The sequence below is a fragment of the Salvelinus namaycush genome, chromosome 18 (genome assembly GCF_016432855.1).
Source record: "Salvelinus namaycush isolate Seneca chromosome 18, SaNama_1.0, whole genome shotgun sequence".
Taxonomy (NCBI): domain Eukaryota; kingdom Metazoa; phylum Chordata; class Actinopteri; order Salmoniformes; family Salmonidae; genus Salvelinus; species Salvelinus namaycush.
The window spans coordinates 9,503,507-9,517,454 of record NC_052324.1 but is presented as its reverse complement, the minus strand read 5'-3'; the positions used below and the strand labels follow the sequence as shown (position 1 = coordinate 9,517,454).

General features: G+C 43.1%; 1 protein-coding gene across 1 annotated transcript in view; it reads right to left on the bottom strand.

The window, feature by feature from the left end:
• Window positions 1-13,412, bottom strand: part of LOC120063525 (immunoglobulin lambda-1 light chain-like) — a 28,135-nt gene extending 14,723 nt beyond the window's left edge. The window contains exons 1-2 of the mRNA XM_039013894.1: window positions 13,355-13,412; window positions 12,296-12,594 (exon numbers count right to left, since the gene is read on the bottom strand). Of these exons, the coding sequence (XP_038869822.1) occupies window positions 12,296-12,594; window positions 13,355-13,412 (357 nt within the window). The remainder of the gene's footprint in view (window positions 1-12,295; window positions 12,595-13,354) is intronic.
• Between the last annotated feature and the right edge of the window lie 536 nt (window positions 13,413-13,948).

Here is a 13,948-nt window from a genome sequence, read left to right as displayed (position 1 = left end):
GTAATTTATTTGAATTTGGCACTCTGCATTTTTACTGGCTTTTGGCCAAGTGGGACGTTAGCGTCCCACATATCCCAGAGAAGTTAAGGGCTTGTAGGTAGGCATTTCACAGTAAGGACCTGTTGTATTCGGAGCATGTGACCAATACAATTTTATTTTATTTTATTTGATGTGACGGCTTATTACACATATGCAGAGGGACGGGTAGATAAAGTGAGGGAGAGACAAAGAGAGTCGAACTTATCGTACATTTTCTCACGAACCACAGCCCGTTTGGGTAAGGAATGTAATGTATTTTCGTGTAGATGTCCTTGACCGTCGTCTCTCTGAAACCAATCAATCCTTCTTTGGGAAGGGCTCGATGGTTGTAAGGCTCTGGTTGTCCCCCAGAGGTCACAATGTCCTTCTTAGTTGTTCTGGCTTGGATGTTTCTTCAGATGCTTCTTCAGATGCACCAATGATTGTCTGAGATGGGATCTTCTTCCTTTCTCAGGTAGACAGTCAAACTTCTAGACCACTTAACATTTACAGCTGCAGATTGTCAATGTTTTGGTCTAGTGAGCTTATCTTCTTCCCCTCATGTCGAGTTTCCGAGTTTCCAACCATTTGTAACATTCAGCTCATGATTCACGTCTGCTGGTCTGGTTGGTGAGGTTCCACATTTCAATAATTTCACACGCAAACGTGCCACGCTTTCTGGTCTGAATATGTTAATTCTTAGCGTTTCCTTTTATTAAGCACTCTGGTCAGAAAGGGCGCTTCCATCACACTGACACCCTCTTCGGACCTAATTAGGGGCGTGGTTCAGTTAATGTGCAAGGGACACGAAAACAATGTCCTCGTTAGAAAACTAAAATCACATTCCTATCTTAACAAAATAGTTTCATCGTTCTTCATATTGTAATAACAACATATTAGATGGAAGCTTAACATACACAGTGTGAAAGCTCTTCGAGTTACAGTATTTTCGTTATACAGTTTTTAATGACATCACTAAATAATAAACAATATGAAATGATTATTCTTTATGGTGGACCATTCCTAACATTCCAATTGTAGAAATATTATTCCAATATTAACTTTTTGGACCTTAAGAGTTTTTGGGCGGCAAAATGTCTCTGTAAAAAAGACATTCCAATCATGATACTAGAGACCAAATGGAGTCGTCTTTCGTGGCTGAACGCTGTTCTCAGATTATTGAATATTGTGCTTTTGCCGTAAAGCTTTTTGAAATCTGACACAGCGTTTGCATTAAGAACAAGTGTATCTTTAATTCTATGTAAAACATGTATCTTTCATCAACGTTTATGATGAGTATTTCTGTTATTTGACGTGGCTGTCTGCAATTTCTCCAGATATTTTGTAGGCATTTCTGAACATAACGCGCGAATGTAAACTGAGGTTTTTGGGATATAAATATTAACTTTATCAAACAAAACATATATGTATTGTGTAACATGAAGTCCTATGAGTGTCATCTGATGAAGATCATCAAAGGTTAGTGATTAATTTTATCTCTATTTCTGCTTTTTGTGACTCCTGTCTTTGGCTGGAAAAATGACTGTGTTTGGCTGTGATTTTGCGGTGACCTAACATAATCGTTTGTGGTGCTTTCGCTGTAAAGCTTATTTGAAATTGGACACTTTGGTGGGATTAACAACAAGATTCCCTTTAAAATAGTATAAGATACATGTGTGTTTGAGAAATTTTTATTATGAGATTTCTGTTGTTTGAATTTGGCGCCCTGCACTTTCACTGGCTGTTGTCATATCATCCCATTAACGGGATTGCAGCCATAAGAAGTTTTAACAATACTATCAACAAGGTAGGTCCTACAGGCCATAGTTTTTTCACACTTGGATTACTGTTCAGTAGTGTGGTCAGGTGCCACAAAGAGGGACTTGGGAAAATTACAACTGGCTCAGAACGGGGCAGCACGGCTGGCCCTTAAATGTACACGTAGAGCTAATATTAATAATATGCATGTCAATCTCCCATAGCTCAAAGTAGAGGAAAGATTGACTTCCCTTCTTGTTTTTGTAAGAAGTGTTGACAAGCTGAATATGCAGAGCTGTCTATTTAAACTACTAGCACTTAGCTTGGACACCCATGCATACCCCACAAGACATGCCACCAGAGGTCTCTTCACAATCCCCAAGTCCAGAACAGACTATGGGAGGCGCACAGTACTCCATGTACTGATGTGGAATCCGATTTAAAAACAGGTAAAAACACACCTTATGGAACAGCGGGGACTGTGAAGAGACACACACAAAAGTACAGGCCTATGCACACATGCGCTAGCACATGCATTCTACACACACATACATTGTAATGTTGTTGTATGGTGGTATTATACATTTTGTATTGTAGATACGTAGTGGTGTAATAATATTATATGATGTACTGTTTTATATTTTGTTTTATATGTAATGTAAGTGCCTTAATGTATTTGGACCCCAGGAAGAGTAGCTGCTGCCTTTGAAGCAGCTAATGGGGATCCCTAATTAATACAAATACACAAGTAATGAGTTGAAACATGAAGCCTACAGCCAGGGCTCTAAATTAACTTTTTTTCATTGGTAGCACTGGTGCTCCCAACTTAAATGTTTCAAACTGATTGGGATATAACCTATGTTGGGCCTATATGAATTATAGCTACTTCTGAAGCACACATTGTGCCCTAGAAACAAGTATGTAACCCTGTAAAGACATTAATTTATCATAAAAATGTTGATACAAACACCTGTTATTGAAATGTAAAAGTTATTTTCAAACCAGTTTAGGGCTACTGGTGTGCAATGTCACATGCTACAGCACAAATATCTCCTATAGTCAACCCTTTAAACAAATCCAAGATGCCACCAGACCCCTGGTGGTGGGCGCATACACCGCTAGGTAACCCCTGCCCCTTGCTCCCATATGCCTGGGAGAAAACCTCCACAATCCAGTGGAAGAGACTCTGCTTGGAGTGCCCTGCCGGGAGCTGGATTATCATAACAGACAAAAAGCTGGTCACATAACCAGACATCCTGGGTCCTTTCAATGTACCTGCGTAAAACTCACATCACACCGGACACAGGGCATGTAACTTCCTTTGCTTTTTGGAAGCAAAAGGAGGAGGCAAAATAGTATTTGGATGCAACGTCACTTAAGAGTCGACCGGGGTGAACTCAGTACAGAAAAGGTGTACGATAACGCGTGGAGGTCCCCAACACGTTTAGCCGAGGCCAAAGCCATGAGCAGGAAGGTTTTGTAGGAGAGCGCCATAACCAGCGCCATGTCCCATGTCCCACTATAGGTTTAAATACTGGTCTGAGATGACGTACACCTTTCAGCAACCGCACCACCAGGGCAATTCCCACATGACACGCAGAGATAGCGGCCACGTACACCTTTAACTAGGAGAATGCGTGTCCCTGCTCAAAAAAGCTCCTGTAGGGCCATAAGGACATCCCTCACAGAGCACTGAAAAGGAACTTCTCCTTTATCTTGGCACCAGAGCTCAAACGCTTGTCACTAATATGCATATAGCCCTTTTCTTGGAGGGCGCTCTTGCAGACTGATTAATAGCAATAACATTCATAGCCTTCAGATTGGCACCCTCTCAGGTGCCAGGTCTATAGGAACCAAATCTTTGGCCTCTTGTGCCAAACCTGTCCATACGCAACGGGCAAATGAAAGGCTGCCTGGGCCAACGGGGAGACAAAATAATTGATGATAAGCCCTCACAACTCACCCTCTTTGACGTGGGCTGAACCAGAACCACCGGCAGAAACAAATAAAGGATGGTCTGAGGCCACTGGTGCGCCAGAATGTTCGTTCCCAAAGTGGCACTCGGGTCCCTCATCAAGAAAAATAAATGACACCGCACATTTTCTCGCTATGCATAAAGTTGTACACTACCGTTCAAAAGTTTGGGGTCACTTAGAAATGTCCATGTTTTTGAAAGAAAAGCTCATTTTTTGTCCATTAAAATAACATAAAATTGATCAGAAATACAGTGTAGACATTGTTAATATTGTAAATGACTATTGTAGTTGGAAATGGCAGATTTTTTTATAGAAAATCTACATAGGCGTAAAGATGCCCATTATCAGCAACCATCACTCCTGTGTTCAAATGGCACGCTGTGTTAGCTAATCCAAGTTTATAATTTTGATCATTGATCATTAGAAAACCCTTATGCAATTATGTTAGCACAGCTGAAAATTGTTGTTCTGAATAAAGAAGCAATTAAACTGGCCTTCTTTAGGCTAGTATATGGAGCATCAGCATTTGTGGGTTGAATTACAGGCTCAAAATGGCCACAAACAAAGACCTTTCTTCTGAAACCCGTCAGTCTATTCTTGTTCTGAGAAATGAAGGCTATTCCATGCGAGAAATTGCCAATAAACTGTAGATCTCGTACAACGCTTTGTACTACTCCCTTCACAGAACAGCGCAAACTGGCTCTAACCAGAATATAAAGAGGAGTGTGAGGCCTCGGTGCACAACTGAGCAAGAGGACAAGTACATTAGAGTGCCTAGTTTGAGAAATAGACACCTCACAAGTCCTCAACTGGCAGCTTCATTAAATAGTGCGCGCAAAACACCAGTCTCAACGTCAACAGTGAAGAGGCGACTCCAGGATGCTGGCCTTCTAGGCAGAGTTGCAATGAAAAAGCCATATCTTTGGCCAAAAAAAAGAAAAGATTAAGATGGGCAAAAGAACACAGACACTGGGCAGAGGATCTCTGCCTAGTAGGCCAGAATCCCGGGGAACGGGATGACTCATCGGTAGATGGGAGAATACTGGCAAGTCAGATACAGTTTCCTGCTGCCGATATGTTACACACTGTGCTTCCGGCCAACCTGTTGTGGGACAATGAGAAGTTGAACATTCCTGCTTTCATAGACTCTGGGGCTACAGGCTGTTTTCTGGATCGCACATTAGCTCGCCAACAGAGGCTGCCACTCACTAAACTGGCCACTCTGCCACTCACTGCACTGGATGGTCAACCCCCTAGGGTCTGGGAAGGTGAAGCAACTCACCATGCCTATTCAGCTACAATTTCTGGATGACCATGTGGAGCTTATCCAGTTACTTCTGGTGGACTCTCCTGAGCTTCCCCTGGTTCTTGGACATCCGTGGCTTTCCACCCATAATCCTCAAATTGACTGGCCATCGGGAAGAGTTCTGGGATGGAATCATTCATGACAGTTCACCTGCCAGCAACTCTAACAACACCTTTCCGGTCCTGCTCGTCTGGAGACATCCGACCCTCCTGTTCCTCTGGCTGGGAATGACATGCCTGATCTTTCCTGCGTACCTCAGGATTACTGGGATTTGGGTCAGGTCTTCAGCAAACAAAGGGCCAGCAAACTACCTCCTCACAGGCCTTACGATTGTGTCATCGACCTCCTGTCCGGAACCACTCCTCCAAGATGAGGGCTGTATTCTCTCTCTGGTCCAGAGACTGCAACCATGAACAGTTATATTAAAACCTGTTTGGGATAGGGGCAGTATTTTCACGTTCGGATGAAAGCGTGCCCAAAGTAAACTGCCTGCTACTCAGGCCCAGAAGATAATATGTGCATATTATTAGTAGATTGTATAGAAAACACTCTGAAGTTTCTAAAACTTTAAATGATGTCTGTGAGTTTAACAGAACTCATATGGCAATGGAAAACCTGAGAAAAATCCAACCAGGACGTGGGAAATCTGAGGTTTGTAGTTTTTTAACTCATTGCCTCTCCAAGATACAGTGTCTATGTGGTCATATTGCAATTCCTAAGGCTTCCACTAGATATCAACAGTCTTTAGAACCTTGTTTCAGGCTTCTACTGTGAAGGGTGAGCGAATAAGAGCTGTTTGACTAAAGGGTCTGGCAGAAGGCCATGAGAGTAAGCTGCGTTCCCTTTCATTTCTATAGACAAAGGAATTGTCCGGTTGAAACATTATTGAAGATTTATGATAAAAACATCCAAAACTTTTTTGACTTTTCGTCTGGACTTGCCCGCGCCATGTGAACTTCGATTGGTGAACTAAACGCGCTAACAAAAAGGAGGTATTTGGACATAAAGATGAACTTTATCGAACAAAACAAACATTTATTATGGAACTGGGATTCCTATGAGTGCATTCTGATGAAGATCATCAAAGGTAAGTGAATATTTATAATGCTATTTCTGACTTTTACTGACTCCACAACATGGCGGGTATCTTTATGGCTTGTTTTTGTGTCTGAGCGCTGTACTCAGATTATTGCATGGTGTACTTTTTCCGTAAAGCTTTTTTGAAATTTGACACAGCGGTTGCATTAAGGAGAAGTATATATTTAATTCTGTGCATAACACTTGTGTCTTTTGTCAAAGTTTATGATGAGTATTTCTATCAATTGATGTGGCTCTCTGCAAATTTGCTGGATGTTTTCGAGGCACAACATTACTGAACATGACGCGCCAATGTAAACTGAGATTTTTGGATATAAATATCAACTTTATCGAACAAAACATACATACATACATGTGTTTTGTAACATGAAGTCCTATGAGTGCCATCTGATGAAGATCAGTGATTCTGTTACGGCTGTCCTCGCTGACAGAAGGTGTGGACCAAAACGCAGAGTGGTTAGTGTTCATTCTTTTAATGAAAGTCAACAAAACACTTCAAAATACAAAAACAACCAACGTGACAAAACCGAAACCGTCCTGTGTGGCAACAAAAACCTCCACAGGAACAAACACCCACAAAACACAAGTGAAACCCTGGCTGCCTAAGTATGATTCTCAATCAGGGACAACGATTGACAGCTGTCTCTGATTGAGAATCATACCAGGCCGAACACAAAATCCCAACATAGAAAATCAACCATAGACAACCCACCCAACTCACGCCCTGACCAACTAAAATAAATACAAAACAAAGGAAAACAGGTTTGGAACGTGACAGATTCATTTTATCTCTATTTCTGCTTTTTGTGACTCCTTTCTTTGGCTGGAAAATGGCTGTATGTTTTTGTGACTAGGCTCTGACCTAACATAATCGTATGGTGTGCTTTCGCTGTAAAGCCTTTTTGAAATCGAACACAATGGGTAGATTAACAAGAAGTTAAGCTTTAATTTGGTGTATTGCACTTGTGAAAGTAAAAAATATTTCTGCAGGTGAATTTTGCACTCTGCCTTTTCAGCGGCTGATTTTGTTTGGCCATCCACTTCACCTGCAGGAGTGGGTTTTTTCTTTGTTGGGAAGAAGGATGGGGAATTACGTCCCTCTATTGATTACTGGGGTTTAAATAACATTACCATCAAGAACCGTTCCCCCTTCCTCTTATGTCATCAGATTTTGAGAGACTACAGGGAGCTATGGTTTTCTCTAAGTTCGATTTAAAGAACGCGTACAGTCTGGTGCGCATCAGACAGAGAGACGAGTGTAAAGACAGCTTTCAACACTCCCAAGTGACATTATGACTACCGGGTAATGCCGTTTGTACTTACTAATGCTCCAGCCGTTTTCAAGGCCCTGGTTAATGATGTGCTGCGCGACTTCCTTCACCATTTCGTGTTTGTGTACCTGGATGACATCCTCATCTTCTCCAAGTCCATGATTGAACACGTCTAACATGTCCGCCAGGTTCTTCAAAGACTCCTCGCTCATCACTTGTTCGTGAAGACTGAAAAGTGTGAGTTTCACATTCCTCTGATCTCCTTCCTGGGGTACATTGTGTCTCAGGGCTGTGTACAGATGGACTCCCAAAAAGGTAGGAGCGGTGGTCAACTGGCCGCGGCCCAGCACGATCAAGAGAGTTCAGTGTTTTTGAGTTTTGCTCATTTCTGCCGGAGATTTGTGAGAAATGTTAGTGCTGTGGCGGCACTATTGACAACAACAAACAAGGGCTCGGCTGGGCATGTATGTTGGACCTGCTGCTGAGAAGGCATTCCAGGACCTGAAACGTCGGTTTTCTTCTGCACCCATTCTCGTTCATGCGGGTCCTTCTCTTCCCTTCGTGGTAGTGGGTGCGGTTCTGTCTCAGCGCTAGGCAAAGGCTAAAAGCTTCATCCCTGTGCCTTCTTCTCCAGGCGTCTCACTCCAGCGGAGATAAACTATGATAGCGGCAATCGGGAGCTTCTTGCGGTCAAACTGTCTTTGGAGGAGTGGCGGCACTGGTTGGAGGGCTCGGAACATCCCTTTCGGATTGGATTGATCACAAGAACCTGGCCAACATCCAGGATGCTAAATGCCTCGATCCCCGACAGGCTCATTGGGCTCTTTTCTTCACTCCAATCAGATTCACGTTATCATACCGTCTGGGGTCTTAGAATGTGAAGACGGATGCCCATTCTCGCCAGTTCCCCAGCTTCAGTGAGGATCGGCCGCTTGAATCCATCATCTCAGGTCGCTCATCCTCGCACCGGTGTCCTGGGGTATAGAGACTGTAGTGATGGAGGCGCAAGGTAGGGAGGCAGTTCCAGACGGCTGTCCACCGAATAGACTTTTTGTTCCTCTTGGGGCATGGTCCAAGGTACTTCAGTGGGCTCACTCGCCACGTCTCACCTCTCATCCAGGAGGGCAGCGAACGCTAGAGTTTTTGAGGAGGAGGTTTTGGTGGCCCTCGGCGGAGGCGGACACTCAAACCTTCGTGGCTGCTTGTCCGACCTGCACCATGAACAAGACTCCTCGTCAGCAGCCTCTGGGGCTTCATCATCCACTGCCTAAACCTTCTCGACCCTGGTCCCATCTCTCTTTGGATTTCATCACGGGCCTTCCATCCTCAGAGGGACACACAGTTGTCCTGGGCATTGTGGACCGCTTTTCCAAGGCGGGACATTTCATTCCGCTGCCTAAGCTTCCATCTGCCCGTGAGACTGCTCAGCTAACCTCTTAGCGCGGAAATCCGGGATACAATTCGACAACATCCGGTGAAATCGGAGCGCGCCAAATTCAAAATACAAAATCGTAATATTAAACATTCATGAAAATACAAGTGTCCTACATCATTTAAAAGCTTAACTTCGTGTTAATCCAGCCACTTTCTCAGATTTCAAAAAGGCTTTACAGCGAAAGCATACCATCGGATTATCTGAGGACAGCGCCCCACGTACAAAAGCATTACAAACATTTTCCAAACAAGCATAGTCTCACGAAAGTCCGAAATTTCGCTATAAAATAAATCAATTACCTTTGAAGATCTTCCTCTGTTTGCAATCTGGTCCCAGCTACATCACAAATGGTAGTTTTGTTTGATAAAGTCCTTCTTTGTGTCCCAAGAAAGTCTGTTTAGTTGGCGCGCTTGATTCAGCAATCCACCGGTTTCTCTCGTTCAAAATGCATACAAATAAATCCCAAAAGTTACCAATAAACTTTGTCCAAACAAGTCAAACAACATTTGTAATCAATCCTCAGGTACCCTAATATGTAAATAAACGATACAATTTAAGACGGAGAATAGTATGTTCATTACCGGAGATAAATAAAGAAGTGCGCACCCTCACCGACGCGCACCACAATACTACAGCCAAAATGGGAGCCACCTGGAAAAACTACAATTTCTAGCTCATTTAAAAAAAATAAGCCTCAAACTCTTCTAAAGACTGTTGACATCTAGTGGAAGCCCTAGGAACTGCAATCTGGGAGGTATTCCTTTGATTTTCCCATAAACAAGGATTTGGATGGGCAGACACCTAAAAAAAAGAAAATTCCGGGTGGATTCTCCTTGGGTTTTTGCCTGCCTTATCAGTTCTGTTATACTCACAGACGTTATTTTAACAGTTTTAGAAACTTCAGTGTGTTTTCTATCCAATACTACCAATCATATGCATATCCTAGCTTACGGGTCCAGTTTACCATTGGCACATCAGTCATCCGAGTTACCGAATATTGCCACCGGCCCTCAAGAAGCTAGTCGTTCAGCACGTTGTCCACCTTCACAAACTTCTTCTGGACATAGTCTCCGACCGGGGTCCCCAGTTTGCCTCCCGATTTTGGAGGGAATTCTGTACTCTACTGAGGTCATCAGCCAGTCTGTCTTCGGGTTATCACCTTCAGTCCAACGGTCAAACTGAGCAGGTGAACCAGGATCTGGAGACCGCTTTAGAGTGCTGTGTGTCTGCCAACCCCGCCACTTGGAGTCAGCAACTTCCCTGGGTGGAGTACGCACACAACACTCTCCAGTGTTCCTCCACTGGCCTATCACCGTTCCAGGTGTTGTACGGTTACCAGGCCCCCTGTTTCCAAATCAGGAGATCGAAGTGACGGTTCCTTCCACTCAACGCCTCATCTCTCGTCGCCGCCGTACCTGAAAGAGGGCTGGGTCAGCGCTCCTGAGGTCCTCAGCTCAGGTTCAAAGTCAGGCCAACCATCATCGCTGCCCGAGTCCCCTCCTGTGTCCAGGCCAGATGGTCTGGTTGTCTACTAGGGATCTGCCACTACGCGTGGAATCTAAGAAGTTGGCTCCCCGGTACGTTGTCCCATTCAAGGTTCTACGGCGTATCAATCCAGTGGTCTATCGTCTTTGTGTTCCCTGGTCCATGAAGGTCCATCCCACCTTCCACATCTCCAGACTCAAGCCTGTGGTATTTATTCCACTGGTTCCGGACCACTCGGCCTCCACCTCCTCCTCCTCTCATGATAGCGGGACAGCCAGCCTACACTGTGCGACACATCCTCTCCAGCCGTCAGATCCGGCAGGGGACTAAGTATCTCGTGGATTGGGAGGGTTACAGTCCTGAGGAACGATCCTGGGTTCCGGCCCGGGACATTTTGTACCCCGGACTCATTCGGGACTTCCGTCGACGTTAACCTACCCCTGGTGGAACGTCGGGAGCCGTTCCTTGAGGGGGGGGGGGGGTCCTGTCACAGGCTAGGTGTCATCTTTGACTGTACTCCCTGAGGTTGCCACTCGAGGGGACCCTTATGTTATTTCTAGTGTCCAGGTGATCATGATTGGTCTTATTGGGTTCACCTGTTGAATCACTATTTAGGTTCCTCTGTCGACTGGGCCGGTTGCTTAGGTCTCTTGTTTTGTTTAGTGTACTTGTGTGCTGTTGCTTTGTTGTTTTGCTGTGAAGACTTTAGTACATGTTCTGGATTTACCCTCACCTCTGCCTGCTGTGTTTCTCTGCGTCTGGGTCTGAGTTCGTACTAGCATTATTGTCATAACTGATTGCGCTAGCAAATTGAAGAATAACTAATTGTTCATGATCAGGAAACTTATGAGAAGAAATACGAACTAAAACACACAACGTCCAGTGGGTGAGCACACTCTACCACCATGTTAAAGTTTAGTTGGCGCTACTTAGGACAGTCTCGTTTTCCAAAGGTATATTTTAGTTGCGTGGATCATTCCTGTTCACACCGAGATGAAGAGCAGAATAATTGAAGGAATGAATATGAGCCTCACGCTTATAACCTGTGGAAAGCGCGGCTTCCAGCAAGGCACGGATTTTACTGTCTGGCGTGATTGTAGATCCTTCAACCGAAGTTGCGAGAGTGCGACTCCTCAAAATATGTTGTACCAAAGTTGACCTACTGAAAGAGAACCATAGAGTTATTGTACAAGCTGTGTAGAAAAGGTTTTCACTGTGCGTTCCCAAGTCCCAGCAGGCTCAGTAGTAGGAAGCCACATTAACTGACTGGATCTTCAGCTCACTGAACTCAGATTCGCACCCAACAGAGAAATCTGCTCTCTGAGGATATGGTATCAGGGGTGACAGAATTGTTTTCAAAATCAATGCCTGGAATCCAAGTGAAGTGTTCACCCTTTCTTTTCCAGTACTAATAGACAAAGTTACCTGCACACTGACCAGTAACTTTGCAGCTGAAAGAGACAATGTGTCTCTCTCTCCTTGTCTCTGATACTTGGTCCTGTTGCAGCCACTGTCCTGAAGCGGCCTCTGCAAAAAAGAAATGGATCACTAAAAACTAAAGTTACTTCTATCAAATATTTGGATGAACCACTTGCCCAGAAAATGGAATATATTGTTATATCACATTCCATGTTCAGTGAATATGTGCTGAAGAATTGAGAAAATCAAAAGAGATATCAAATTAAAATATTAAACAATATGATTATGAAAAATAAATGATCACTGAAAATCTAATTGATTTCACAGATCTTTACTGAAGAATGATTTGTATCATACAGTCGATAATGAAGATGAGAGGTGATACACCAGCTGAGAGTGACATTTCAAACAGTTCCTCCCTGCTGTTCAAAAACTAGTTTTTTCTCTTCCATTAATTCAGAGCTTGATTATAACCACAGAGTTTTTGTACAGGGTGTGTGGATCAGTTTTCACTGTGGGTTCCAGAGACCCAGCAGGCACAGTAGTAGGTGGCAGAATGGGACACTTTAACTGACTGGATCTTCAGATCACATCTGTTATTTCTCACGGATGAGAAATCATCTTTTTGAGGATGGTTGTATCTTGCATCGACGGCGCAGTTACCCTTTCGGATGTTGAGAATCAAGGTAAAGGGTTCTCCGTCTTTCTTCTGGTACCAGTAGACATACGTTGTACACTTGTCATTGTCTTTGCAGCTGAAGGAGACAGCCTGTCCCTGTGTCCTAGTCCATGATATCTCCTGGTTCAATTTCTGCCCTGCCACTGACACTGCAATGGCAGAATGACAACAACAACACACTCAGACAAAAATACATTAGCAGAACTTAAAAGCAATTACGTGTCCACAATCGTTGCATCAATCATAGACTAAATTCAGACAGAGAGAACATTTTCCACAAGTCATTTCCAGTTGCTCCATTGCCAAGGTGCATTGAAGGAGAAAAAACATATTATAAGTGATGGATGGACAATCACTTACTTAAATAAAGTGAATAAAGAAGGACCACAAAGCCTAGAGACATGTCTATGATGATTCTGATGTGTCCTCTATTGAACCTGAAGATAATTGTATTCAGTTGGAGCAGAGATACAGGTCTGAGTGAAACACCATCACTTGGGTTTTGTGGTTTCAAACGGCTCCTCCAATCTGATGTCACTTGATGAGGTCGTTGACAAGTATGTTCCAATTATACTATCTACTTATCTCTCCTTCCTCCTAAAGTGTGCAGTTGTTCACTTCCCTTCACTGATTTGAAAGAAATATGGTGGAAATGGCACTAGCCCATGCCGCCACCTATCTAATACTTGTGGGAAGTAGTGAACACTTCAGGAGAAATTAGATACTATTGGGACACACCCATACACTGTCTAAATAAATAAAATAAAAAAATGTTTCCCCAAGATTTATCAATACTACTCAGCTAAGTGATTCATTCCGGATTTATCCTTGTTCAAGGTCCTCCTAACAAAAAATACTTTTGATGTAGACCTCGATGTACCAATCCCAGATTGCTCCTTTAATACTGACATTGCTCCCCTGTGTCTTTCTCCACACGATGGTGATAAATTATAAGCCTTTGAATCATGTTTGAGAAATCAAGTTGAATAAAGAAATGGTTCACATAACAAAGCAAAGGCTATATCTTTTCAGTCTTATAAATGGGGACCATTGATTTTGACTCAACAATCTGCTATCACTGATGTTCTGTTACTATTAATTTATAGCGTTTTGATATACCTTTAAATGTTTATACTGCCCTACAAAGGCAAAATGCATTAACTACCCCAACTGTGAAACTGAGATAAATGGCTTTAAAGTTTTATTTGATAGCCAGCCAAATATGTTGAAGTTAGATAAGTGATAATGCACGGATGTATCATCATATTATGAAGTAATTTTTATGCATATCAACCATGACCACGGATTTGACCTCCTATGACCCCTAAAACACAGACACTGCAATCTGCCTTTGCATGACCTTAAACAACTATACGGGTAATGCAAAGGCAAAGTGCAGTATCTACAATCAAAATGTTTTTATCCAACTTTTTGGTTGTTTTTCTGTTTGATGCAAACATATTGAGAGTTTTAACTATATTCTATATTTAATGATTTTATGTA